Here is a 27,882-nt window from a genome sequence, read left to right on the forward strand (position 1 = left end):
GAGGTCTCTTAGGCTATCTTCATTTCTTTTCATTCTTTTTTCTTTAGTCTGTTCTGCAGCAGTGAATTTCACTCTTCTGTCTTCCAGGTCACTTATCCATTCTTCTGCCTCACTTATTCTGCTATTGATTCCTTCTAGTGTAGTTTTCATTTCAGTTATTGTATTGTTCAGCTCTGTTTGTTTGTTCTTTAATGCTTCTAGGTCTTTGTTCAACATTTCTTGCATCTTCTCGATCTCTGCCTCCATTCTTTTTCCGAGGTCCTGGATCATCTTCACTATCATGTTCCTGAATTCTTTTTCTGAAAGGTTGCCTATCTCCACTTCATTTAGTTGTTTTTTGGGGGGTTTTATCTTCTTCGTTTATCTGGTATATAGCCCTCTGCCTTTTCATCTTGTCTGTCTTTCTGTGAATGTGGTGTTTGTTCCACGGGCTGCAGGATTATAGTTCTTCTTGCTTCTGCTCTGGTTTGCAATTTTAAAAGGTTGGGGGCTTCCCTGGTGGCGTGGTGGTTGAGAGTCCGCCTGCCGATGCAGGGGACGCAGGTTCGTGCCCCGGTCCGGGAAGATCCCACATGCCGCGAAGCGGCTGGGCCCGTGAGCCATGGCCACTGGGCCTGCGTGTCCGGAGCCTGTGCTCAGAAACGGGAGAGGCCACAACAGTGAGAGGCCCACGTACCGCAAAAAAAAAAAAAAAAAAGGTTTTTTTTTTTTTTTTTTACATCCCCTTTCTGATATTTTGTTATTGGTGTAAAGAAATGCTAACAATTTGGTTTTTTTGTTTTTTGGTTTTTTTTGCTGTATGCGGGCCTCTCACTGTTGTGGCCTCTCCCGCTGTGGAGCACAGGCTCCGGACGCGCAGGCTCAGTGGCCATGCCTCACGGGCCCAGCCGCTCCACGGCATGTGGGATCTTCCCGGACCGGGGCATGAACCTGTGTCCCCTGCATAGGCAGGCAGACTCTCAACCACTGTGCCACGAGGGAAGCCCGCCACCAATTTCTGTATGTTAATCTTGTATCCTACTACCTTGTTGAATTAATTTATCAGTTCTAGTTGTTTTTGTGTGGTGTCTTCAGGGTTTTCTATATATAGTATCATATCATGTACATATAATGACTGTTTTACCTCTTCCCTTCCAATTTGGATACCTTTAATTTCTTTTTCCCATCTGATTGCTGTGGTTAGGACTTTCAGTAGTATGTTGAAGTGAAGTGGTGAGAGTAGGCATCCTTGTCTTGTTCCAGATTTTAGGGGAAGGCTTTCAACTTTTCACTTTTGAGCATTATATTGGCTGTGGGTTTGTCATAAATAGCTTTTACTATTTTGAGATATGTTCCCTCTATACCCACCATGGTAAGAGTTTTTTTCGTGAATGGATGTTGAATTTTGTCAAATGCTTTTTCTGCATGTATTGAGATGATCATGTGGTTTTTGTCTTTTCTTTTGTTGATGTGGTGTTCTTGTCAAGGTATTTTTTGTCTTTTCTTTTGTTGTGGTGGTGTATCAGATTGATTGATTTGTGTATACTGAACCATCCTTGTGAACTTGGGATGAATCCCCCTTGGTCATGGCGTATGATCGTTTTTACGTGTTGTTAGATCTGGTTTGCAAATATTTTGTTGAGAATTTTTGCATCTATATTCATCAAGGATATTGGCCTGTAATTTTCTTTTTTTGGTGGTATCTTTGTCTGGTTTTGGTATCAGGGTGATTGTGGTTTCACAGAATGTCTTTGGGAGTGTTCCCTCCTCTTCAGTCTTTTGGAAGAGTTTGAGAAGAATCTGTGTAAGGTCTTCTTTGTATGCTTGGTAGAATTCGCCTGTGAAGCCATGTGATCCTGGACTTCTGTTTGTAGGAAGTTTTTTATTACAGGTTTGATTTCACTTCTAGTGATTTGTCTGTAGAAATTACCTATTTCTTCTTGATTAAATTTTGGTGGGCTGTATGTTTCTAGACAATTCCATTTCTTCTAGGTTGTCAAATTTGTTGGCATATAATTGTTCATAGTATTCTCTCATGGTTTTTTGTATTTCTGTGGGATCAGTTGAGATTTTTCCTTTTTCCTTTTTTATTTTGTTTATTTGGATTCTGTCTCTCCTTGGTGAGCCTGGCTAGAGGTTTGTCAATTTTGTTTACCCTTTCAAAGAACCAGCTTTTGGTTTTGTTGATTTTTTTTCTATTTAAAAAAAAAATCTCTACTTTATTTCCTACCTGATCTCTATTATTTCCTTCCTTCTGCTGACTTTAGGTTTTGTTTGTTCTTCTTTGTCTAATTCTTTTAGGTGGTAGGTTAGGTTGTTCATTTGAGATTTTTCTTGTTGTTGATGAAGGCCTGTATTGCTATGAACTTTACTCTAAGAACTTCTTTTGCTGTGTCCCATAGATTTTGTATGGTTGTGTTTTCATTGTCCAGGAAGGTGGTGGCTGGGGCTCTCGACCACTCCTGGCGCCTGGGCAGGTGCGTCAGTGGCCCATGACCAGTCTTGTTCAGGAGGGAGTTGGTGGAGGCTCACAACCACTCCTGGGTTCTGGGCAGGAGTTGGTGCAGTCCCTCAACCACTCCTAGGGTCTGGGAGGATTTTAGTGGCGGATTGTGACCACTCCTGGCACCAGGGTGGATGGTGGTAGAGGTCTGTAACTGCCCCTGGAGCCTGGGCAGGCAGTGTCTTGCCCTCTGGGAGCACACATACATGGAAAAAAGGCTACAGTCTAGGTCCCACCTCTCCCCTCCTACACCACCCAAACAATGCTGACTGGCCTCTGAGGCAGCTCAGGCTTCCTCCGCTTATACCCCCAGCCGTGGTGGCACCGGATTCATCCCCCCGCCCCCCAGTCTGTCTCTACACAGACAACCCCAGTCCTCTCCCTGGTTCTGATCTCTGGAGCCGAAGTTCCAGCACCCAGCCCCTGCCAGCACTGGGGATGCACATGTCAGGCTGGTGAGTGCAGGTCTCCTTCTGCTCTGGCTGCCACGAACTGACTGCTGCATTCTTCTCAGAGGCTCTGAAGCTCCCCTTCCGTCCTGGCAGATCTCCCTGCCGGTGAGGGGGCTTCCCAGGGTGCACGAACCTTACCTCTTTCACAGCCCCCTCCCAGGGGTGCAGGTCCCATCCGGATACCTTTCTCACTTTCTTTTTCATTTTTCCTACCTGGTTACATGGAGATTTTCTTGCCCTTACAGCAGTCTGAAGTCTTCTGCCAGTGTTCAGTAGATATTCTGTGAGAATCGTTCCACATGTAGATGTATTTTTGTTGTAGATGTGGGAGAGAGCGAGCTTTGTGTCCTACTACTCTGCCATCTTGATCAGTCTCGTGTTTTTTGTTAGCAATTAACATCCTTTCTTTTCAACTGAAAGAAGCCCCTTTAACATTTTTATAAGGCCAGTTTAGTGGTGATGAACTCTGTTCGTTTTTCTTATCTGGAAAACTCTTTTATCTCTCCTTCAATTCTGAATGATAACTGCCAGGTAGAGTATTCTTTGTTGGAAGGTTTCTTCTTTTGGCACTTTGAATATATAGTGCCATTCCCTTCTGGCCTACAAAGTGTCTGCTTAAAAATCTGCTGAGAGTCTTATGGGAGTTACCTTGTGTGTAACAAGTTGTTTTTCTCTTGCTGCTTTTAAGCTTCTCTCCTTGTCTTTAACATTTTTTTTTTTTTTTTTTTTCTGTGGTACGCGGGCCTCCCACCGCTGCGGCCCCTCCCGCTGCGGAGCACGGACTCCGGACACGCAGGCCCAGCGGCCACGGCCCACGGGCCCAGCCGCTCCGCGGCACGCGGGATCCTCCCGGACCGGGACACGAACCCGCGCCCCCCGCATCAGCAGGCGGACCCCCAACCACTGTACCACCAGGGAAGCCCTGTCTTTAACTTTTGACCTTTTAATTATAATGTGTCTTGGTGTGGGTCTCTGGGCTCATCTTATTTGGAATTCTGTTTCAATGTGGCCGGTTTCTCTCTTGCCCTATGTGAAGGGGTCATTCAGCTAGTTTTTAGTTTTAGTTTTTGTATTTTTCCCCCCAGAGGAAATTGTTCCATATGTAGCTGTAGATTTGGGGTGTCCTTGGGAGGAGGATCTTCCTCCATCACCATCTTGAACTGGAACCTAGGTTGAGTTTTTGTTTCGTTGCATTTAGCCTACATATATCCAATAGCTACAGCATCATTTGTTGAATTCCTTTTGCATCTTTATAAAAAATCGGTTGGTCATAATTGTATGGATCTCTTTCTGGGTTCTCAATTCTGTTCCATGGATTTCTGTGTCTGTCCCTTCACCAGTACTACAAAAAGTCTTGATTACCGTAGCTATATAATCAAAGTCAGGCCACTTTATTCTCTTTCAAAATTGTTTTTGTTGTTCTAGATCCTTTGCCTTTTCATATAAATTTTACAATATGCTGTATGTATCTACAAAACATCTTTCTAGAATGTTGATAGAAATTATGCTAAACCTATGTATCGTTTGAAGAGAACTATTTGAGCCTTCCAATCCATGAATATGGTATGTTTCTCCACTTATTTAGATTTTTAAAAATTTCTTTCATCAGCATATTCAGCATACAAGTCCTGTACGTATTTGGTAGATTTATGTCTAAGTATTTTATTTTTTGAGTGATTTTTAAATGGTTCTGTATTTTTAAATTTCAGTTTCCAGCTGTGCATTGCTTGTATATAGAAATGTAACTGATTTTTCTATGTTGATTCTACAGCCTTGCTAAACTCACTTATTGGTTTGAGGAGTTCTGTTCGTTTGATTGATTGTTTTTTGTAGGTTCCTTGGGATTTTCTACACTGACCAAGATGTCATCTGCAAATAGCAATAGTTTAATTCCTTCCTTTACAGTCTGTATATCTTCATTTCCTTAGTGTGCTAGCTAAGACTTGAAGTACTATTTTATATAAGAGTTGTCACATCCTTGCTTTGTTTCTGGTCTTTGGTGGAAGGCAGTCTTTCCCCATTACGTGTAGGTTTTTTGTAGATGTCCTTTATCAACTTGAGGAAGTTCCACTTTATTCCTTATTCGCCGAGAGTTTCCTAATTTGCTGGCTCACACAGTTCACAAAAATCAATCCCAGACAGAGTAAAAGCTTATTTGAAATGATTATGGACTCACAATAAGTTACAGAAATCAGAGAGAGGTTCCAGGTACCCTAACACCCTGTCTCCCCCAGTGGAGATATCTGACATATTGATGGATGCAGTACAGTTAACTAGACCACAGTTGTCTGTTCTTACTCAGGTTTCACCAGAAATACCTTGTTGTTCGTTTTATTTTTCAGATTCCACACATAAGTGAGAACATACAGTATTTATCTTTCTCTGTTTGACTTATTTTACTAAGTTTAATACCTTCCAAGGTCCATCCATGTTGTTGCAAATGGCAAAATTTCATCCTCTTTAATGGCAGAGCAATAGTCCACTGTATCTATATATCGCGTCTTCTTTATCCATTCATCTGCTGATGGGCACTTAGGTTGCTTACATATCTTGGCTGTTGTAAATTGGGGTGCACATATCTTTTCAAAGTATTGTTTTCATTTTCTTTCGATACATACCCAGGAGTGGAATTGTTGGATCATATGGTAGTTCTATTTTTAATTTGTTGAGGAATCTCCATACTGTTTTCCATAGTGGCCGCACCAGTTTACATTCCCACCAAGAGTGTAGGAGGGCTCCCTTTTCTTCACATCCTCACCAGCACTTTATTTCTTGTCTTTTTGATGATAGCCATTCTGTGAGGTGACACGTCATTGTGGTTTTGATTTACATTTCCCTAATAATTAGTAATATTGAACATCTTTTCATGTACCTGTTTGCCATCTGTATGTCTTCTTTGGAAAAATGCCTATTCAGGTCTTCTGCCCATTTACTAATTGGGTTGTTTGTTTTTTTAACACTGAGTTGTAGGAGTTCTTTATATATTTTAGATATTAACCCCATATCACATATCATGTGCCAATGTTCTCTCATTCAGTAGGTTGCCTTTACATTTTGTTGACGGTTTCCTTTGCGGTGCAAAAGCTCTTAAGTTTGATTAGGTCCCATTTGATTGTTTTTGCTTTTGTTTCCCTTGCCTGAGGAGACAGATCCAAAAAATTATTGCTAAGACCTGTGTCAAAGAACGTATTGCCTATGTTTTCTTCTAAGAGTTTTACAGTTTCAGGTCTTATATTTAGGTCTGTAATCCATTTTGAGTTTATTTTATATATGGTATGAGAAAATGTTCTAATTTCTTTCTTTCACACGTAGCTGTCTAGTTTTCCCAGCACCACTTATGGAAGAGACTGTCTTTGCCTTGTTGTATGTTCTCACCTTTCTTGCAGAAGAAAAATCTATTTTTAAAAAGTTGAATTGTAAAGATTTTAGATAGTACTATAGGAGGACATATTCCTGACCTCAGAATAAAGAAAGACTTCTTGAGTAAGACAGAAGTAGAAAAAATAAAGGAAAAAAAATGACAGGTTTGGCTATATTAAAATTAGTAACTTCTGTTCACCCAGAGACCATGAAAATTGCGAAAAGAAAAGCCGCAAACTGAGAAAAAAGTATTTGCAATGTATGGAGCTAGTATTCTGAGAGTACAGAAACGCTTGTGAATGAATGAGGAAACAGTAAAAACATCCCAGTGGAAGAATGGGCAGAAGACTTGAACAGGGACCGCCCCCCCAAAGGGGAACCACCCCCACCCCAACACACAGACTCAGGGTGGGATGCACAGGCTCCGTGCGGATTCACTGGGTTCAGGAAGGTGGAGGAACCTGAGCCCAACACAGCGGGTGGCTCAAAGGTCGGGGTGGGGGGGGGACGCAGAGTCGGTGGGAGGGGCGGGTCGGTAGGGGAGGGGGAGGAGACAGAGATGGGGCGGGGGCAGCGGGACACAAGCAAGCCCAGGCCAGTGCCAGCGTTTCCACCACCAGTGGCCCTGGGAAAGTGCCGAGCTCCGTGGCTGGCAGAGCGGCAGTGGCGTGGGACCCCTCTTTTTTCTTGCAGGGTCCCGCGGGCAGAGCCCGGCTCCTACAAGGCGCTCTACAACTCGCAGCTGCGCTTCCGCCACCGCCTCTACGCCGACCTGGAGACCGTCCCGTACCACGTGCACCTGTCCCGGCCGCTGGCGCAGCTGGTGAAGCACGCGGTGCTCTACGTGCGCAACACGGTGCCGCGGCAGGTCTTTCAGGCACTGAGCAGGTGCGGCCCGGCCCGTGCCCCGCCGTCCCGCACGCTCTGCCGGGGGGCTTCGGAAGTGTGCGGCGGACAGAGGGCAGCCTAACCCGAACCACAGCTGTGCCTGCTGAATGTGTTTTTAAAAAGGGGGGGTTGGGGCGGGAGAGAGGGGGGTGTCCGCTCACCCTGGTGGGGGTGGTGGTGACTACTCAGTCCTCGAACTGCGCTGACATGAGGCTCTGTGCCTCGTACCCTCTGCCTGGGCGGGAAGGAGCTCTGTGGTGCACACCCCCGACTGCCAGCCTGTCGAGGCCACTCCCTGGTGGGGCGTGGGTTGGTGCGAGGTGGGGAATAAGGCCATCGGGACCGAAAAATAATCAGAGCAGAAAGTGGGAAGCCTTTACCTGCGGGGGGGGGGGGGCGCGGAGAGGGGAGAGGGAAGGGGACATCTCCCCCCACCCCAACCCCGTGGGCTCAGCACGTGGCATCTGAGCTTCTCGTGCACGAGCTGGGTGACCCGGGATCGGCTCATCAACCTCTCTGTGTTTTTGTTTCCTCTCATAAAATGGAGACCGTCTGACCTGTCGTGCCAGGCAGGCAGGCCGAGTGGGCCTCTTCTGTGTTCCAGGATCTACTGTATCTGCCATTACAGCTCCAGGCTCAGGGAGGTGATCACCGGGGACCTGCTGCCCTCCTCCTCCATGATCAAGGAGCTGAGCCAGGAGTTTGGGTTGCCCATTTCCCAGGAAGATCTTACAGAGGGAAAACTGCTGGCTATGTCCCCTCCTCCTGCCCCCAATCTGGAGGACTTCCAGAGCCAGAATTCCACCCTCACTTCTGAGATCCAGGCCCGCCAGGAGAAGTACCTACAGTGGCAGAACACCGTGATCCTGAAGAACAGAGACCAGAAGTACAGCCCGATCCAGGTAGGCGCTCCCACCCCCAGGCATCCCGGGCCTCCTGCAGCCTGTGTCTGTTTTCCTGGGCAGGGATCCCAGGCGGCATGGGCAGGAAGTGCTGCCTGCAGGGCACAACTGTGCCAGGAGCTTTGCCTCCCAACCCTGGAGTATCTTGTCCTTCTTGAAAGGTGAAGAGGAACTCTCTTATGTGTAATTCCTTTCCTTTGGCCCTGGAGTTCATCTTAGAGAAAGAACTGTGTGTGTGTGTTAACAGTTTGCTTAAGCTGCTGAGGGCGTGGATGCTATATGGTGTCCAGGCAACACAGGAGACAAACTAACCTGTGTGAGAAAATGTGCGTAGAGGGGAAGAGAACAGGAGACTGAGAAGCTGGTGAGGCGACGGAAGGTCAGGTGCATGTGGCCTGAATGGCCAAGGGCCTCCCTCAGCCCATACCAACCAAAAAGGCTTAAAAACGCCAACATCTGAGGTGTGCCTTGACCTCGTAGTGTGTATGAGTGAAGCCCACCCATGGGCTGTGTGGGTGAAGCCACTGCCTGGCCCTCCCACCCCAATCTCTAGTAAAAGTCGTCTTAGAAGTCTCTAAGTTTTATGTATGTGCCTTCTTTGTGAAAACCGACAAGGAGGTGGTGGGTTTTTTCCGTCAGTGTTCAAGTTTTTAGCTTTCTCAAAAGAACCAGTTCTTTGATTTATCAATCAGTCTACCTGTTCTGTTTTCCTAATTCATTGACTTCAACTTTTACAATTTTATTTATTTATTTATTTTGGCTGTGTTGAGTCTTCGTTGCTGTGTGGGCTTTCTCTAGTTGTGGCGAGTGGGGGCTACTCTTCCTTGTGGTGCGCGGGCTTCTCATTGCGGTGACTTCTCTTGTTGCAGAGCATGGGCTCTAGGCATGCGGGCTTCAGTAGTTGTGGCGTGTGGGCTCAGTAGTTGTAGCTCACGGGCTCTAGAGCGCAGGCTCAGTAGTTGTGGCGCACGGGCTTAGTTGCTCCGCGGCGTGTGGGATCTTCCTGGACCAGGGCTCGAGCCCACGTCCCCTGCGTTGGCAGGCGGATTCTAAACCACTGCGCCACCAGGGAAGCCCCAGAAGTAGAATTTTTTTTCAATCTTTAAAAAAGTATATATATATATATTTATTTATTTATGGCTGCGTTGGGTCTTCGCTGCTGCACGTGGGCTTTCTCTAGTTGTGGCGAGCGGGCGCTACTCTTCGTTTCGGTGCGCGGGCTTCTCATTGCGGTGGCCTGTTTTGTTGTGGAGCACACGCTCTAGGCGTGTGGGCTCAGTAGTTGTGGCTCGCAGGCTGTAGAGCTCAGGCTCAGTAGTTGTGGCACACAGGCTTAGTTGCTCCGCGGCGTGTGGGATCTTCCTGGACCAGGGCTCGAGCCCACGTCCCCTGCGTTGGCAGGCGGATTCTTAACCACTGCGCCACCAGGGAAGCCCCAGAAGTAGAATTTTTGGGTCATTTAGTAAGTTTATGTTTAACATTTTAAGAAACTGTCAAGCAGTTTTTCACCGTAGTTCCATCATTTTATGTCACCAAACGCAATGCACGAGGGATCCAGTTTCTCCACATCCTCACAAACGCTGGTCGCTGTCAATTTTTTCTTCTTTTTTTTGCGGTACGCAGCCGTCTCACTGTTGTGGCCTCTCCCGTTGCGGAGCACAGACTCCAGACAAGCAGGCTAAGAGGCCATGGCTCACGGGCCCAGCCGCTCCACAGCATGTGGGATCTTCCCGGATTGGGGCACGAACCCGTGTCCCCTGCATCGGCAGGCAGACTCTCAACCACTGCGCCAGCAGGGAAGCCCAGTGCGTGTTTTATATATGTGTTTATAGGTAGTTTTCTGTGTATGTGTTCATGTGAACCGCCTAACATATATCTTCTACCCCACTTTCTTTTTGGTAGCCCTAGGTTTATTCTGAAAGTCGGTGACTCTTTATGTTTAGTAAACTAGTTCAGTTGTATGTATGTTTCCCTTCCTCCTATACGTGATGTCATATGCTATGGGTCCTCCTCTGTCTGACTGACTTCACTCAGTATTTGGGCATCCCAGGTCCATCCATGTTGCTTCTAATGGCATTATTTCATTCTTTTTCCTGGCTGAGTAATAGTCCCTTCTATACACGTAGGACCTTCTCTTTATGTAGTCATCACTTGCTGGACTATTTGTTTTTCTGTCTTGGCGATTGTAAATAGTGCAGCAATTAACGTTGGGGTGCTTGTGTCTTTTTGAATTATGGAATTTCCCAGATAACACCCGGAAGGGGGACTGCAGAAGTATAGGTTCACTCTCTATTTAGTTTTCCAGGAACTGGGATACAGTGTTTTTTTCTAGTGGCAGTTACCAGCGTACAGTTCCACTCACCAATTGGGAAGGTTACCTTTTCTCCACACTCAGTCCCCATCGACTGTTTGTAGACTTTTTGATGCTGGCTATACTGCCTGCTGCGAGATGATGCCACTTTGTCATTTTGATATGCATTTCTCGGATAATCAGCGACTTTCTGCTTCCTGTCGTGGTTGGGTTTTTTTTTTTAAACAGTGTGAGTAAACTTTCCCTCCTGAAATTTGGCTTCTTGAAAGTCTGTGTTTTTCGAATGTTTTTTCGGTTACCTAACCCAGGTCATTTTTGAGGACACGTGTTCTTAAAAGCCCCACAGACTTTGTGAATGCCCTGAAGCACCGGTTGGAAAGTTGTTGTTCCGGGAAACGTCCACAAGGCGGGAGCATTTCTTCGTGGCCAGCTCTAGTTCGTTGGCAACCAAAAGCTGTAGGAAGAGTCATCTTACTAGGCTGTGAATTAGAGCGGAAGGTGCAAGAGACAACACCCAATGGCTTGTGTGTCTCTACCTCTTCCGTGTGAAGCTTCACGCCCCCCGAAAATTCCGAACCCTGACTACAGCCATGGGTGCTGCACTGTGTAGGTGGGGTGACTCCTGGCGAGGAGGCTGGATGTGGGAAGCCCACCAGCAGCAGACGTGGAGGCTCGGTCACGTGTTGAATCTCCTGCAGCCTAGATGGTCCCCCATGGTTGGGGTGCACTTGGCTTCCTTTTAGCTCTAGGAAGGCCCACCGAGGTTCTGAAGGTTTGGTGGTTCCCCCCAGAAAGGAAGAGACACGACAGCTTTAAGGGGCTGCACTTGCAGGCACATCCTCCTCAGGTCTCTCCGCTCCACCTCAGTGCACCCTTGGGACCCCAGGCTGCTGAGGCTGCGGGGCTGTGACACCAGCGCATATCACCGAGGCGGGAGGCGAAAAGCGTACCCATTTCTGTCCTTTTGCATTCATTTTCAGTTGAATTCTTATGGTATGTTGCATTAGGGGTAATTTACAGTGTGGTGTTTGGTGTAGGTGTACAGCAAGCTGATTCACTTACACATGTAATATAGCCACTGTTTGTCGGATTCCTTTTCCTTATAGGTTATTGCAGAACGTTGACTAGAGGTCCTCATGTTTTACACCAGTCCTTGTCGAGTGCGTGTTTTATATATATGTTTATAGGTATTTTACCGTGTATGTGTTCATGGGAACCGCCTAACTTATACCTCCTCGCCACCTATGTTTTTTAGTAACCCTAGGTTTATTTTGAAAGTCAGTGAGTCTGTTTCTGTTTTGTAAACTAGTTCAGTTGTATGTATATTTCCATTCCTCCTTTATATAAGTGATATTATATACTATGGGTCCTCCTCTATCTGGCTGACTTCACTCGGTATTTGGGCATCCCAGGTCCATCCATGTTGCTTCTAATGGCATTGTTTCCTTCTTTTTCCTGGCTGAGTAACAGTCCCTTCTATACACACACGTAGGACCTCCTCTTTATGTATTCATCAGTTGCTGGACTATTGGTTTCTGTGTCTTGGCGAGTGTACATTTTCAGCAATGAACGTTGGGGTGCATGTGTCTTGTTGAATTATGGATTTTGCCGAATAACACCCGGAAGTGGGACTGCAGAAAGTATAGGTTCAGTCTCTCTTTAGTTTTCTAGGAACTCGGATACAGCGCTTTCTAGTGGCAGTTATCAATGTACATCTCCACTCACTGAATGGGAAGGTTCTCTTTTCTCCACAATCACTCCCCCATCGATTGTTTGGAGACTTTTTCGTGCTGGCTGTTTTGCATGCCGTGAGGCGATGCCACGCTGTACGTTGGATTTGCTTTTCTCCAATATCGAGCGATGTTCTGCGTTGTGTCGTGGTGTGAATTTTTTTTTTAAACAGTGTGAGTAAACTTTCCCTCTTTAAATTTGGCTTCTTGAAAGTCTGTGTTTTTGGAATTTTTTTTCGGTTACCTATCTCGGATCACTTTTGAAAACACGTATCATTAAAAGCCCCACAGGCTTTGTGAATGTGAGGTGCCCTGAAGCACTAGTTGTAACGTTGTTGTTACGGAAAACGTCCACAAGGCGGCAGCATTTCTTCGTGCCCAACTCTTTTTCCTTGGCAACCAAAAGCTTTAGGTAGAGTCATCTTACTGGGTGTGAATTAGATGGGAAGGTGCCAGAGGGAACAGCCAAGCGCTAGTCTGTCACTACCTCTTCCCCCGTTAAGCTTCTCACCCCGCCCGGAAAACTCCGAACCCTGGCTAAACCACCCTGCTGGGGGTGCTGCGCTGTGTAGGTGGGGTGACTCCTGGCAAGGAGGCCTGATGCGGGAACCTCACCAGCAGCGGCCGTGGAGACTCGGTCACCATTTGACTCTCCTGCAGCCCAGATGATCCCCCACGGTTTGGGTGCACTTGGCTTCCTTTTAGCTCTGGGAAGGCCCACCTAGGTTCTGAAGTTTTGGTTCCACCCAGAAAGGAAGAGACACGACAGCTTTAAGGGGCTGCACTTGCAGGCAGATCCTCCTCAGGTCTCTCCGCTCCACCTCAGTGCACCCTTGGGACCCCAGGCTGCTCGGGCTGCGGGTATGTGACACCAGCGCATATCACCGAGGCGGGAGGCGAGAAGCGCACCCGTTTCTGTCCTTTTGCGTTCATTTTCCGTTTAATTCTTATGGTATGTTGCAGTAGGGGTAACTGACAGTGTGGTGTTTGGTGTGGGTGTACAGCAAGCTGATTCACTTACACATGTAATATAGCTAGTGTTTTTCGGATTCCTTTTCCGTATAGGTTATTGCAGAACGTTGACTGGAGGTCCTCATGTTTTACACCAGTCCTTGTCGAGTGCGTGTTTTATGTATATGTTTATAGGTATTTTACTGTGTATGTGTTCATGGGAACCGCCTAACTTATACCTCCTCGCCACCTGTGGTTTTTAGTAACCCTAGGTTTATTTTGAAAGTCAGTGAGTCTGTTTCTGTTTTGTAACCTAGTTCAGTTGTATGTATGCTTGCATTCCTCCTATACGTGATATTATATACTATGGGTCCTCCTCTATCTGGCTGACTTCACTCAGTATTTGGGCATCCCAGGTCCATCCATGTTGCTTCTAATGGCATTGTTTCCTTCTTTTTCCTGGCTAACAGTCCCTTCTATACACGTAGGACCTCCTCTTTATGTATTCATCAGTTGCTGGACTATATTGGTTTCTGTGTCTTGGCGAGTGTACATTTCCAGCAATGAACGTTGGGGTGCATGTGTCTTGTTGAATTATGGATTTTGCCGAATAACGCCCGGAAGTGGGACTGCAGAAAGTATAGATAGGTTCACTCTCTCTTTAGTTTTCTAGGAACTCGGATACAGTGTTTTTTTCTAGTGGCAGTTACCAACGTACAGTTCCACTCACTGAATGGGAAGGTTACCTTTTCTCCACAGTCAGTCCCCATCGACTGTTTGTAGTGTTTTTGATGCTGGCCATGCTGCCTGCTGCGAGATGATGCCGCTTTATACTTTTGATATGCATTTCTCGAATAATCAGCGATTTTCTGCTTCCTGTCGTGGTCGGGTTTTTTTGTTTTTAAACACCGTGAGTAAGCTTTCCCTTTTGAAATTTGGTTTCTTGAAAGTCTGTGTTTTTGGAATTTTTTTTCGGTTACCTAACTCAGATCACTTTTGAGAACACGTGTCATTAAAAGCCCCACAGGCTTTGTGAATGTGAGGTGCCCTGAAGCACTAGTTGTAAAGTTGTTGTTACGGAAAACGCCCACAAGGCGGCAGCATTTCTTCGTGCCCAACTCTCTTTCCTTGGCAACCAAAAGCTTTAGGTAGAGTCATCTTACTGGGTGTGAATTAGAGGGGAAGGTGCCAGGGGGAACACCCAAGGGCTTGTGTGTCACTACCTATTCCCCGTTAAGATCCTCGCCGCGGAAAATTCCGAACCCTGGCTAAACCACCCTGTTTCGGGTGCTGCGGTGTGTAGGTGGGGTGACTCCTGGCAAGGAGGCCTGATGCGGGAACCTCACCACCAGCGGCCGTGGAGACTCGGTCCCTTTTTGACTCTCCTGCAGGCCAGATGATCCCCCACGGTTTGGGTGCACTTGGCTTCCTTTTAGCTCTGGGAAGGCCCACCTAGGTTCTGAAGTTTTGGTTCCCCCCAGAAAGGAAGAGACACGACAGCTTTAAGGGGCTGCACTTGCAGGCACATCCTCCTCAGGTCTCTCCGCTCCACCTCAGTGCACCCTTGGGACCCCAGGCTGCTCGGGCTGCGGGTATGTGACACCAGCGCATATCACCGAGGCGGGAGGCGAGAAGCGCACCCGTTTCTGTCCTTTTGCGTTCATTTTCCGTTTAATTCTTATGGTATGTTGCAGTAGGGGTAACTGACAGTGTGGTGTTTGGTGTGGGTGTACAGCAAGCTGATTCACTTACACATGTAATATAGCTGCTGTTTTTCGGATTCCTTTTCCGTATAGGTTATTGCAGAACGTTGAACAGAGTTCCCTTTGCTTTACAGGAGGTCCATGTTGAGTTTCCATCAAACGTGTATACGTATATAGACACATAGACATATGCCCATATATACACACACACACACATATATACATACTTGTGTGTTTATGAAGGTTGACCTCCTAATTTATCCTTTGCCTGTACTTTTTTTGTGAGCCCTACGTTCGTTTTCCACGGAAGTGTGTTGCTGTTTTGTAACGCTGTGTGTTACACAGTGTTCATGCTGTGTTTATGAGTACCTATTGTTCCATCCTAGGTATAAGTGATATCATATGCTATTCGTCTTCCTCTGTGTGACTCACTTCACTTACTGTATGAGTATCCCAGGTCCATGCATGGTGCTGCCAACAGCATCATTTCATTGTTGTTTATGGCCGAGTAGTATAGTCCATCGTATATATGTACCATATTGTCTGTATCCAGTCATCTGTCGGTGGACATTTTAGTTGTTTCTGTGTCCTGGCTGTTGGAACTATAACCGTGGGGCGCCTGTTTCATTTCCAATTATGGGTTTCTCCAGATACATGCCCTGGAGTGCTCCTGGGGCTGGGCTCCTTTTACTTTTGTTAGGAACTTTGATACTGTCCTTTATGGTGGCTTTTACCAATGTACATTCCCACGAAAGTATAGGAGGGTTCAACTTTTTCGGTCCTCGAATTTCAATGTCAACAGTGAGGGCTTGTCTCAATGGCCCTTTTGCCAGGGGTCTGTTTATGCTCTCAGGACAGATACGTGCAGTGCAGCCGTGTCCCAGAGATCAGCTGGCTGGATCCACACTGACAGTCGCTGGCGAGCAGGTCACTTGTGAGGAATGATTGGTGTCTCTTTCTCCAGAATAACATCTCAGGGGCCTACGAGGTCAGCAAGAAGTCTCCCGAGTCTGTTGTGAAGGTGACCAAGATCTCAGCCCCGGCCAAGGATGCTGTCTATAACTATAGTATCCAGACCCTGAACTCCACAGAGCTTGCAAAGGAGGAGCTGCATCGAGAGATGGCCAAGGTGAGTTAAGGCCCAGGGTGGGGAGCTCCAGCCACGCACCTCCACTCCAGGCAGGGCAGTGGGGGGTGTCTGGAGTGGGGAGTAGCGCCGGCACAGAGAGGCATGAACCCTGTACACGCCAAGTTGAGCCCTGAGGCCCCCAGTGCCTGTCCAGGTGTGCATGGCTGTGAACGGCCGCAGGTTCTGGGCTCTTGGTAACCCTTCATTGCTGCCTAGGAAAGGCAGCCTAACCCCAGCAGGGAAAGCCTGGGCTTAGGCTTCCTTCCAGCCGACCACTTCAGGAAAGGGCTCTGTCACAGGGGACGGGGACGTGGCCCTCACTGGGCTGCTGCCTGGCTCTGGTAACCAGCATGCACCCCGCACCGCCAGGAGCCAGCATCCTGCCCCCAAGACTGGCAGCCCATCTATCCACGTCTGCTCGCGTTTCCAGGAGCCGAGGAAGAGACTCACGGACTCCCAGAGCTACCTGTCAGCCACAGTGGAGCCTCAGGGTTCAGATGAGGAGAAGAGGAAGTCCCGTGACGCCTGGCTCACACCCAACGGGGTCCAAGTGACCAGTCTTCACAGCACGGGGAGGACACATCACCTGGGGCTGCCACCCCTCGGCACCGTCACAGAGGTGGGTGGCAGGAGTGGGTCTCCGGTGGGCGTCCGCAGGGGCCTCCCCCTGACCTGCTGCCCCCCAATGTAGGAGTGGAGGGAGAAAGCACTGTTTGCTAACATACTGGAGCCGGTGCTACACCGAGAGAGCTGGGGCTGGGACCGGCGCCCCCAGGACTTTGATGTGTACACACAGCCGCCACCGTTCTTGGAGCTGCCGGCCCCTCCCGCGCCAAAGCCCAGGACAGGTAACTGTGGGCGGCAGCTGTTCTGTTTTAGCAGCCACACTCCTGGGCTGGGAAATCAGGATTCGGCGGGGGACTGGCTTCAGAGCGCAGGCTGGCCGGAACTTCTGGTTCCAGCTGGATGCATCACTTGCTGTGTGACGGGGCGGCAGGTCCTGCCACCGCTCTGGGCTTGGTTTCTATGAAAGGGAGGCGTTGGAAGGTAGGGCTGAGGGCTTTCAGGCGTCACACTGTGTTACCCATGACCAGCCTCGGCAGGCTCTGGGCGCTGCTGGGCCCTTCCGGCTCCCAGACACAGCCGGTTGTCACCCATGGGGGCGGGTGGGGGCCTGGCCACACCACCCCTCCAAGTCCTCTTCATCCCCCGTTTGTGAAGAGGGACCAGAAATCATTTATAGACAGAGAACCAAACCTGTGAATTAAGAGAACCAGAATCTTCAGGGAGAAAGAGCAGTGAGTTGATCTGGCCACAGACCCCTCGCCCAGAAAGAGACCCCTTGCCCAGAAAGCTAGACTGGATAAACGGTGGAGTGCTTTCCTTCCCTGACTCCTAAGGGCTGCTGGTAACAGCTCCGCGAAACCGGAGGATGTGCTGACAAGCTGCTGAAACTGGTCTACTCCCCTCCTCTGGACTGTGCCACCTCCCTTCAGTAGAGGCCCCAGGCTCTGGGGCCGCAGGCAGGGTCCCAGGCTCAGGGGTCACTGCTGTGGTCCAGTGCAGGGACAGCAGGCTCACTGCTCCGGCCCTTCCCAGCCCCAGGGTGCACACCTGAAGTCACATGGGTGAGAACAGCTCCCCGCAGACTGCTCTCCTGGCACCAGGTGAGAAAGAAGCCATGAGCTCTCCATCTACGCCAGCAAAGAAGCTGCGGTGTCATCGGGAAGATGAGCTGTCACAACGCCGGCAGCAGGCCTAGCCCCGCAGGTGGATGACGGCTCCTCCTCCCAGAACCAAAGCCTGGCCGCCTCAAGGCAACGCCTGGGATGGGCAGAGCACGGGGAACTGCCCGAGCGGGAAGCCTGCCAGGTGAGCACACCAGGGCAGGTGTGCAGAGGCCCGTCTGTGCCGCCAGAAGATGCTGCTCGTCCTTGTCAAGTGGCAGAGAAGCACCAGCACCAAACCCGCACGGCGCCGTGGCCTGGGCACCTGCCCCTCTGCTGCTGGAGCCCTCTTCTCACACATGAGGACAAAGGGCCCTAGAAGCCACCACCACCACCACAGGGGGGAGCGCAGGGTCAAGAGGTTGTGAGGCTGGCTCTGAGGAAACAGGTGACCAGTGCAGCAAACACTAGAAGGGGAAACGCAAACTGTCCTCTTCCTTTGGCTCCTAGCTTAAAGAATGACACATACGCGGTTTTCAAGCTGTTTCTTGGAGAATGTGTGGTCTGGCAGGAATGGCGACCCGGCCCTACCACCCCAGGCCAGCTTCCACCCCGAAGCCTCCCAGTCAGGCGAGTCTCAGCAGCTCCGCGCTCTCCCCGTGTCGGCTCAGAGCCCGGGATCGTGTCAGGCAACAGTGCCCACGGGGGCCTGGAGAAAGCCCGTCAGAGAACTTGGTCAGCTTGTAATAAAGCAAGTTCTCTACCTTCTGGAAGGCGTGTGTCAGGCGGACAGCAGCAGGGATGCTGTCCCCCTGTTTCAGGATGTCCAGTCCAGAGGGTGGGCACAGACGTAGGCTCGCTTCTCTAGGACCTGCTGGGACACTTTCTTGATCAGTTCATCGAGATTTTCCGGAGAATCTGGGAGGGAAAGAGGAAGAGTAGGTGATCTTTGGAAAAAAATGTTCCAGCAATTCCTGTTATCACGAAGTCAGCCCTCTGGTGTGAAGGAGCCCTGAAGGTGGCAGCCCGTCCCCAGGAAGTGATTCTGGGCTGCCCCCTGGCGACCCCACCTGCTGGAGAAGCCATCGTCATCCCCACTGCAGGCGGTGACAGCCACGTCAGCACGGTGGGTGTGGGGTGCCAGTGCTCAGAGTTGCGTGGAGTCCTGCACTCCTCCCTCCGCGGGTCAGCTGGGTACAGGGGTCCCCGCAAGAGGCTCTCACCTGGCATCAGGTCCCACCCCCCCACTCTCCCCCAACCTGGGCCGTCCACTTACACTTGTCCAGTTGAGACAGAGCGAAGAGATTCTGGTAGTAAGCTTCCGTGCAGAAGATGTTGGCCAACAGAACCTGCCAGAACCGAGAGGATGACTGCTGAGGACGCTGGGATCGCTGGGCCTTAGGGCTGCCCTGCCTGGAGCCTGACCTCTGAGCTTCAAGGAACTCAGTCTGTCAGCCAAAGCGGGCAGCTTGACCAGGGTCAGGTGGCCTGGCTCAGAAGCCATGGCAGCCATGAGCCAAACCAGCCCTGTCCCCAGAGTAAGTGACTCAATCCCTGCAGCCACGGTGCACGTCAAGACTGAGGGTGTGCACACAGCAGGTGCTCAGACTGCACCCACCCTGCTGGCACATGGGGTGAGGGCGCTGTGTTTCGGATTTGACACTCACTCCCCCTCCCCGCCCCCAGGCAGGAAGGTGAAGGGCAGTGGCCCTGTGTCCTGAACAGCACAGCCCCGCCCATGGGAGCCGAGAGCACCAGCTATGGCCACGGACACAACTTGGCAACCCCACCCATTTCTGGGTCAGCTGGCGTGGACCCCGTGCTCACCCTGACCCCCGGGACACAGCCCTGGACGCGCCCAGCCCCTCCCTTCCCCACTAGCCAGCCTCATTAAAGTGCAGCAGGAGGACCCCTGCAGGGAGGCTGCCTGTGCGGGCGGGAGGGGCAGGCCCACCTCATGGTCGTGGTTCTGGAGCCCCACGCGGATAGAGCGGCTGGCCCGTGACAGCACGGCCGTCATCCCGTACAGGTTGATGAGGATGTTGGCCACTCGCTTCAAGACCAACTGCTCCTCCACGATGGTCTGGGAACAGAGGGCAGGGTGGAGACTGGCCACCGGGACATGACTCCAACACACTCTCCCAGGCCCACCTTTGCTCATCTCTGAGCCTCTCTCTACACCCTGCGGGAGCAGGGCTAACACTGCCTTCCCTTCGGGTTTTCCCTTAGCTCTGTCCAGATCTGGGCAGGAGTCAAGACAAGGTCATGTCCCAGAAGCCTGGCTGAGACCACTGGCCAGCACTTGCTATCACCTTTGGATACAAGAGACATAGATCAGGTCCTGAGAGTAAGGTCCAGGTGGGGCTGCCCCTCCCGGCTCCAGGGAGCCTCTGGTCACCTGGAAGGTGCCCACCCAGCAGGGGCTCCCCCCACGCTCCCCAGCTAGCTGAGTGGTCCCCAGGGCAGGCAGCCACAGCCAGCCCTGCTTCCCCAGCCCTCCAAGGTGACCACGATTTCTCGGCCTGGTCCCCACGCTTGGCACAATGTCATCTCACAGATGCTGGCCCGCGTCGCTGCCCCCAGGTACCTTGCCAAAGCGAAGCAGCAGCGTCTCCACGGTGCGGCCCAAGGCGTGCACGTTCTGCTCCAGCTTGTGGGCGCTGTCCTGGGGGGCCGGGGGGAGGACTCCGCTCAGCACCGCCCTCCCGTGGTGCCCAGGCCCTGCTGCCAGGCTTGGCTGTTCTCCACCGTGACAGGGTGGAGAAGACATCTGGTGACCCTCGGACTGCCCGGTGCCCCCGCCACGCCCCCTCTGGGAAGGGGGTACCCCTGGCTGGACCCACTCACCTCCATGCTGGGGTGCACGGCTCCGAGCTTCCCCGTCAGCCCAAGGTCCACAGTTCGGCCCAGGGAGTCACGAACCCTCTGGCTGACAGTCTCCATGATGGTGGTCGCGTTGCCCTGTTTAAGCTGCCTGCAGAGAACCCAGGCCCTGTAAGCTGAGGCCCCGCCTCCACGCCAGCAGCTCTGGGGAACCCGGGCAAAAGCGCCCTGACTATGCAAAGCCAGAGGGGCCAACCCAGGACCTTGACAGTTCGTCAGGGCGCAGCCGTCTCCTCTATGGCCCGAGGGGACACCCGGGTCACAGCTGCTTCCAGGTCATTCTCTCCCCGAGTAGCCTGAAAAATCCTCTGGGCCAGCCATGCCTGGGCGCCGGCAGGGACTACTCACTGTTCTGGCCCCAGGATGGGGGTCAGGAGAGGAAACCAGTCTTGTGTTGGCCTTGGAGCTGGCACCTCTCCTTGCCCCGGTTCTAGACGGGAGCTGCAGGGGAGGAGGGCAGGGCCCTGGCGGCTTCCCAGGCAGCCGGCCCCTCCCTGTCCCCTCCCTCCAGCCAGCCTGTGAGTCAACTGAGCCCTGCCAGGCTGCACGCCTGGTCTACGGATGAGGCAGCGCCCTTCTCTGTCTGCCCCGGAACAGGCCTGTGCTGGGCAGGGGTGGACCCGAGGGGCAGACGGTGGACGTGGTACCTACTTGACCCTCGCAGTCAGGATGCGGCCGGCATGCTGCAAGCCTGTCAGGGCGATGTACATCCGGAGAATCTCGTTGGTTCCCTGTGGCCAACATTATCCAGGTCAAAGGCTGCCCATGTCAGGGCAGCCCTAGCAGTGCCGCGTGTGTGACTGGCTAGGCCCTGCTGCATCCCGCTCACTCTTCAGCAGCAGCTGGGAGCAGGGTTGTGACCGGGGGCCAGGGCAACACGCGGGCTACTGCTTCCACGGGACAAGTTGGGGCTGACCAGATGGCGGCGGCCTCCCCCTGGGACCTACCGCACCCCATGACCAACTGTGCGTGAGTCATTCCTTTTTCCAAGCTTCCGATTTTACTTCTTTTAAGCAGAGAAACAGCCCCCTTAAAAGAAGTGAAGGGTACTAGTACCCAGGACACAAGTCCTTACTGGACCCACCACTAGCCCAGTCCAGGCCCGGCTCCTTGGGAAGCAGCTGGCCGCACCGCAGTGCCAGGTGCCAACACCCCGGGGGCTGCCTCTTCCCTGCTGCCACCCCCGGGCACCCCCCCCCCCCCAACCGTGAGCCACGTGACCTCGGGGACACAGACCAGGGGGCTGTGCCCGTCGTGCACAGTGGTGCTGAGAGTCAGAGAGGCAGGGGCTGGACTGGGGCGCACCGCCAGGCCGCGCCACGGACGGAGACTCCATGGGAGCGGAAGTGGCAGCAGGGAGAACTCCAGGACGACCCAGGCCCGTCCTGGGTGGTCTTGGCTTCACGCTGAGGGCCCTGCACCCCTCAGAGCCCCTGAACCTGTGCTGACCACCCCACCAGCCACGGAGGACCACACTCGCCCGGGCCAAGGGGAGGGGCCTTGGGAGAGGCAGGCCTGGGGCAGCAGGGTCGTGAGGTGGGACCTGTCCCTGGGGCCTTGGGCTGGCCGCGCCCTGTCCACTAAGGGAGAGGACACGGGGGACACCAGCAGCCAATGCGGTCTTTCCCCTGGAGGGGGAGCCCCCCAGGCGCCCAGCCTCGCACTGGTCCCAGGGTCTGCCGCCGCACACCTGTGTCCAGCCTGAAATCCTGGCCGGCCTCCCTCCACAGCCGCTGGCCGCACCACTGCCACCTACGCCCTGGGCAGGCTTGGGGCATTTCCAGGGTCGCAAACGCAAGCAAGCCATTCCCTGCTCCAAACTTTGTTACTGCTTCCCGGCCCTCACAGTACGATCCAAATAGGCTTCCATGGCTGGCTACTCTCTGGCCTTCCCGCCCAGCCCCTCTGCCCTGCCCACCCTGCCCCACCAACACCCCAGCCCCGCCGAGCAAGACCGGCCGCTGCTCCCTCCGTTTACCTGGTGCCAGCAGGTAAGGTCCTGTCAGGACCTGGCACACTCCACTCCCCTGCCCTCTCTGCCCCCAAGGCCAAGTGCGCTGCTTCCTGAGACCCCAGCCCCTCACCACACTGGTGTTCTGGAGTCGTCCTCTCTCAGCCAGGCTACACGACCAGACCAGTAGCGCCCCAAAGGCGACTCTGGGGTCCCAATACCCTTTCCTCCCTACTCCCAGCCTGTGAACTCCCAACATCAGAGGCGCCAGGGAGCGCCCTTGGGGTGACCCTGCCAGCTGCCTCATCACCTGGAATGGGCACTGGAGGCTGCACCCCGGCCTCCCAGGCGGAGCCCTGCGGGCAGTCGAACGAGAGGACGCGCCAGCCGGCCTGGGCTCTGCGGCCTGGCGCCAGGACCACGAGGCTCTGGGGTCCACGGCAGAGCGGGGCGGGGCCGAGAGCCCGGCGGGCAGCGCACTCACCTCGAAGATGAGCAGGATACGGCTGTCGCGCAGGATGCGCTCGTACGGGTAGTCCCTCGTGTAGCCTGAGCCCCCGAGGACCTGGAGCGCCTCGCTCACACACTGCCAGGCGGCCTCGGAGCTGAACACCTGCCGTGGACCCGGGGCGAGGTCAGCACGGGGCCGTGAGCCCCAAGGCCCCCTTCAGGAGGAGGACCCTCTGCCTCGGGGCCAGGTGGCTGCGGACGGGGTGGGAGGCTGCACGCGGAGGACTGGGCTTTGGGATGAGACGACCCAGGTAGGAGCCCTGACTGTCACGTCTCACTGGTGGCCAAACAGTGACCCCCCCTCCCCAAAACAAGACAGAAGCACAGGGAACTCTGTGCTATTTACCTCAACCAGCTATTTCATGAAAGGAAGTTTTGATACCAAAATGCAGGAAGACCACAGACTCAGGACAGCACAGTCCTTCCCAAGGAAGCCCGGCTGCTTTGTTAGGAAGACAGGAAGTTACAACACACAGTGTGTGTCCTCTTCTCTTGCTGTCATCACCAGCAGCTTGCTGGGAGACACTGGCCTCTCGTAAGCTGGACGCTGTCCTCTGCTGCTGCTCCTACACTACTCTGCTCTCCCCGGCTGCGTCCCAGGGGTGCCTGGCACGGTGGGTACCTCGTCAATACCTAAGCAGCGACAAACTAAGGAGGAAGACGGCAGGCACGCTGTGCATGGGGTTACCTTCACCATGGCGGCCTCGATGGAGCAGTCAGGGAAGCCCGGCTGGTCCAGCATCCCCGCGGTGAGGTAGGCCATACTTTCCATCACGTAAGCCTTCTGAGCCATCAGGGCAAACTTCTCCTGGAGCGTTCAGAAAAATACACGATCAAGAAAGAATGTGCCTATACTGAGACCCAAACCTGCCGAGCAGCAGAGAAGGTAACTCAGACCAGGCCCAGTGCCCAAGAGCACCAAGGCCCGGCACTCGTAAAAGGGCCCACGTGCTCACCTTCTCCCCGAATCACCGCCTAGGAGTCGGCAGTACAGACCCCCAAGCACACTTCAATGCCCACGAGGTAGAGTCAGCCCGTGCCGTGCTTGACCCTCCATACCTGGATCAAGCCGAACTCGCTGAGGCTCCTGCTGAACTGTTTCCTTGTGCAGGCGTGCTCGGCGGTCATTTCTGAAGAGGAGCAGAGTCATCAAAGAACAATTTCCCGGCTGTCTTAAAACCGTTTCCTCAGTCTATCGTCACCACCCTTCAAACACTCAGGCAGGATCTACGAGAAGCGGGTCTGCTGAGACCGACACCCTGAAAATGAGAGCCCTGCCTTCCAACATCTCCGGATTCAGGAGTGCCCGTCCCCTCTGAGCGGCACCCAGGGTGGGGGACAGAGCAGGATCAGGAGCCAGTCAGACACGTCTGGACCCAACTCTTGCTCTTAGCAGCCGAGCCTGGGCCACGTGGTCTCCCTGCCCTCATCAACACTACTGACCTCAGAGACACAGCAAAGGCCACGGGAGGCCCTGCGCAGAGAAGCAGGCTCACACCCGGCACGTGTGTCCATCTGGCAGCAGGAGGGTGGCTCGTGGCTTCCGCGCCAGCCCTGTGCCCACAGCGGACCCCCTCCCTGCAGCCAGCGCTCTCCCAACACTCCCCACGGACACTCACGCGTAACCCACTCTCACGGCGGGCTCGCAGGGTAGACACGCAGGGTGGACAGGCTCCCACATTGCCCCGTTTCTGGGCCTTGTGATCTCAGGGGCTCTACATCCTTTTGGGGACAGACTGACCACGAGAGCGAAGCCCTTGCATTGAGGAGTTTTCCAGACAAGGAAGCACACACAGTCCAGATGGGCTCAGGGCCCTGGGGGAAGCTTTGCAGAGGGAGACAAGCCCTGAGCTCACAGTCTGATCGGGGAGTGTGGTCTCGGGCAAATCAGTCCCCCGCTCTGAGCGTCCGTCCCTTTGTCTATAAACGAACTCTGCCCTGAACTCCGAGCAGCTTCCTGAGCACCCAGTGGGGAGCTGGCCCCGGGTACGCCCACACCACAGCCAGGGCCCTGTGTGTCCCTGTGGTCCCTCACACAAAGCAAAGATGGCAGTGACGTTCCGTGTCCCCCAAAACCCCTATCAGGCTGTTTTAACTTCACTGGCAAAGGGAAGTCTAGGGTTCAGTGACCATAAAAGAGGAAAGGGACAATGCAAAGGCTGAGGGACCAGGGTCCCCAGCCTGACCCCGCGGCTCACCCACCGTGCGGTCATCCACAGAGGACCAGCGCCCAGGCTTTTCGGGGCCCAGCTCACATTCAGGTGTTCACTCGGCGGGCAGAGCGGCCACCCCTCTCTACCTCCACCAGAAGGCCCCCCGCCTCCCCCATCCCAGTGCGTGTCGAAGCCTCAACACTAGCCCTTCAGGGGCAGCCTCAGGGCACCCTTCAGTCTAAATCGAAGCCCTGATCCTAGATTTGGACAGGACTGGCTGTCAGCGGCCTGGCTCAGCGCTGGCCCGCCCGCCCAGGGACGTGGCACAGCCCCTGGGCCGAGCCGGCAGGGGCACCAGGGGCAAGCTGCCGCAAAGGGCTGCTGTCCCTGACTTACGTACCGATCAGTTTCTTGAGCATCCCAGCCACGGCACTGCCCATGCTGAACCGCCCGCTGTTGAGGATGTTCATGGCCACCTGCAGAGAGAGGAGGGAAAGCTGAGGGCCCTAGAGGGCGGAAGGGGACAGACCGCAAGAGCACTCATCTGCTTTTACCAAAAGCTTTCTTGAAGACAACAGGCAGCATCCAGGTGGAGTTAATCACCCTGCCAACCCTCCCTGGGCCGGGAGGGAACACAGTCCCAATGCAATCTGTCACTGAGATGCTCTCGCAAACATCCCTGAAGGCACATCCCCCCCCCCCCCCCCCAAAACAAAGAAATGGGACACACTTATTCCAAAGGAAGTGGCCACTTCCCTCAGCCTCAGGGGAAGAGAGCAGAAACTAAGACTGGCTGGGTACCCACTGCCAACTCCTCACTTTCCCAGCAACGCTTCAGCGTCAGGGTCCTCCTTTCACAGATGAAGAGCCAGAGGTTCCAAGTGGTGAGCCAGTCACAGACAGAGCACGCAGCTGCCTGACATGCAGGCCCGTGCACCCTGCACTGAGCCAGTCCCTTTCACAGACGTGACGCGCTCCTCCCCGCACAGTGCCTACAGTAATGACCCTAGCTAAGGAGTTTTGTCAGCCTCACGCCTCTCTTCCAAACCCAACTTTCTCCCTAAAGCCGATGGCAAGCACACGCACTGCTTCCCAAGTACCAGACTACCCGGGTTTGGGGAGGCACCCCCTTACAGACCTAAAGGGACCTAGAGACCATAGCCACCCAGGCAGCAGGCGAGGAGGGGCATCCCAGGCACACGGTGGACGTGTGGCCACCAGCACCAGCTCCTAGAGGACGCCGTCACCTGCCCACCTCTGCTCAAGCCTGTGAGACCCAAGGAGGAGGCCTCAAGGCAGGGCTGGGGTCTGGGGGCAGCAAGCAGCCTGGGACGCAGCTTCACACGCGGCACTGCTTGTACCGACTGCTCGCCTGCGTGACTGGGATTAACCAAATGTGCCTCTGAATTTATGACTACTTGCCAAATAACCTGAATGCGGACTCTCAAAAGAGATCCTGTGGGGCTGGGGAGACTGGAAACACCTGCTCCAGCCACTGGGCAGGCAGCACTGGTCCTGACAGGCGAGTCCGAGGCAGGTGGGCAACTCGGTGGGCACGGCCAGAAGCTGGGGCTCGGCGAGGTCACAGTGCAGTGTGACCTGTTGTGCCTCCACTCGGGCCTGTGACCTGTAATGTCAGACTCCCTGTGTCTCAGGACATGGAGGGGGGGCGAGGAGGGGGGACACCGGTCCTGCTTGACCTGCCAGGACTGCAAGCAGGAACTGGACCCCCACCCTTGGTCCCTTCTCCCAGACTGGTTCTTAAAGGCCACCTCACAGTTGCATGAACAAACTTAACGTCACAGCCCCTTCGTGGTTGATTCTCAGCTTCACTTACAACAAGAACAAGAGGAGGAGAGGACTGGACGCCAGGCCCCAGTCCCCAGGAGGATGGAAGGCCTGGCCGGCTCAGCCTTACCTGAAAGGGCTCGTGAGCCTAGGCGTTCCCCCGCACCCAGGCCTGATCCTGCTGTGTGGTCACCTTCCTACCGCAGAGCAGTCCCCTCCCACAACTACACTCCAGGTACGAGACACGGCCGTCCCCGCAGCCCCCGTCGCTGACCGCCTCTGCGCCCCGATGAACCTCCTACTTGACCGCACGCGGCATCGGCATTCCCCGGGCCTGCGGTCATCCTACCCGCCATCCGCTGGGATCACCCTAGCGTGTCGCGCTTTTCAGTGCTGAGGCTGACTGGCAGGCAATCCCACTCATCACAAGATAGGGCTTTAGAAATCTGTTTTTCTTTTGTATACTAAAACCATCACTTCTCACCTAACACAATGGAAAAAAATTTTTAATGCAGAGTTGGAAAGGACTGGGAAAAGACCTTACACACAGTCCAACCGTCCAGCAGGCAACATGGCAACATGGACCAAGAACTTAAAAATGACCACATCCTCTGACCCAGAAACTTGACTGGTATTTAAACTCAGGAGGTGATGAGAGAAGTGTGCAAGTTATGTATAAGGATACATGCCATGCAGTGCAGTCCCGAGTGGGGAAGAAGGGAAACTGCGCTAAATGCTTGACCCTGGAGACCCAGGGACAGTGAATGTGGCGTCACCACATGAGGAAATGCTGTGTGGTTCTGAATCTCAGCAAATCAAATTCCCTAGCATGAAAAGACTATGGGGGCTTGTTGATAAGTGAAAAATACTAGCTATCACCTCTTACACACACACACATGCAGAAATATTTCAGTGATGTAAACTATTTAAAAAGATCTAGAAAGACAAGCAACAAAAGTGTGAACAGTGGAGACAGCAGAAGCAAGAAGAACTGCAATCCTGCAGCCTGTGGAACAAAAACC

At 53.0% G+C, this 27,882-nt stretch overlaps 2 protein-coding genes across 7 annotated transcripts in view; one reads left to right on the forward strand and one right to left on the reverse strand.

The window, feature by feature from the left end:
* Positions 1–17,995, forward strand: part of CFAP92 (cilia and flagella associated protein 92 (putative)) — an 83,771-nt gene extending 65,776 nt beyond the window's left edge. The window contains exons 11-16 of one of the 2 annotated variants that reach the window (XM_032648372.1): positions 6,988–7,182; positions 7,787–8,084; positions 15,744–15,908; positions 16,339–16,527; positions 16,600–16,756; positions 17,309–17,995. In XM_032648372.1, coding sequence (XP_032504263.1) covers positions 6,988–7,182; positions 7,787–8,084; positions 15,744–15,908; positions 16,339–16,527; positions 16,600–16,756; positions 17,309–17,349 — 1,045 coding nt within the window. In that variant the 3' untranslated portion in view covers positions 17,350–17,995. Of the gene's footprint in view, positions 1–6,987; positions 7,183–7,786; positions 8,085–15,743; positions 15,909–16,338; positions 16,528–16,599 lie in introns of both variants that reach the window. The other variant, XM_032648373.1, reaches the window with a different exon arrangement.
* Positions 17,996–18,105: 110 nt separating this feature from the next.
* ACAD9 (acyl-CoA dehydrogenase family member 9) overlaps positions 18,106–27,882 on the reverse strand; it is a 59,539-nt gene continuing 49,762 nt past the window's right edge. For 3 of the 5 annotated variants that reach the window (XM_032648375.1, XM_032648377.1, XM_032648378.1), the window contains 10 exons: positions 25,473–25,548; positions 23,979–24,049; positions 23,608–23,727; positions 22,894–23,022; positions 21,110–21,189; positions 20,423–20,549; positions 20,163–20,240; positions 19,530–19,658; positions 18,852–18,924; positions 18,106–18,493 (listed from right to left, as the gene is read on the reverse strand). In XM_032648375.1, coding sequence (XP_032504266.1) covers positions 18,393–18,493; positions 18,852–18,924; positions 19,530–19,658; positions 20,163–20,240; positions 20,423–20,549; positions 21,110–21,189; positions 22,894–23,022; positions 23,608–23,727; positions 23,979–24,049; positions 25,473–25,548 — 984 coding nt within the window. In that variant the 3' untranslated portion in view covers positions 18,106–18,392. Of the gene's footprint in view, positions 18,494–18,851; positions 18,925–19,529; positions 19,659–20,162; positions 20,346–20,422; positions 20,550–21,109; positions 21,190–22,893; positions 23,023–23,607; positions 23,728–23,978; positions 24,050–25,472; positions 25,549–27,882 lie in introns of all 5 variants that reach the window. The other 2 variants (XM_032648374.1, XM_032648376.1) reach the window with 2 other exon arrangements.

This window comes from Phocoena sinus, chromosome 11, assembly GCF_008692025.1.
Source record: "Phocoena sinus isolate mPhoSin1 chromosome 11, mPhoSin1.pri, whole genome shotgun sequence".
Classification (NCBI taxonomy): Eukaryota; Metazoa; Chordata; class Mammalia; order Artiodactyla; family Phocoenidae; genus Phocoena; species Phocoena sinus.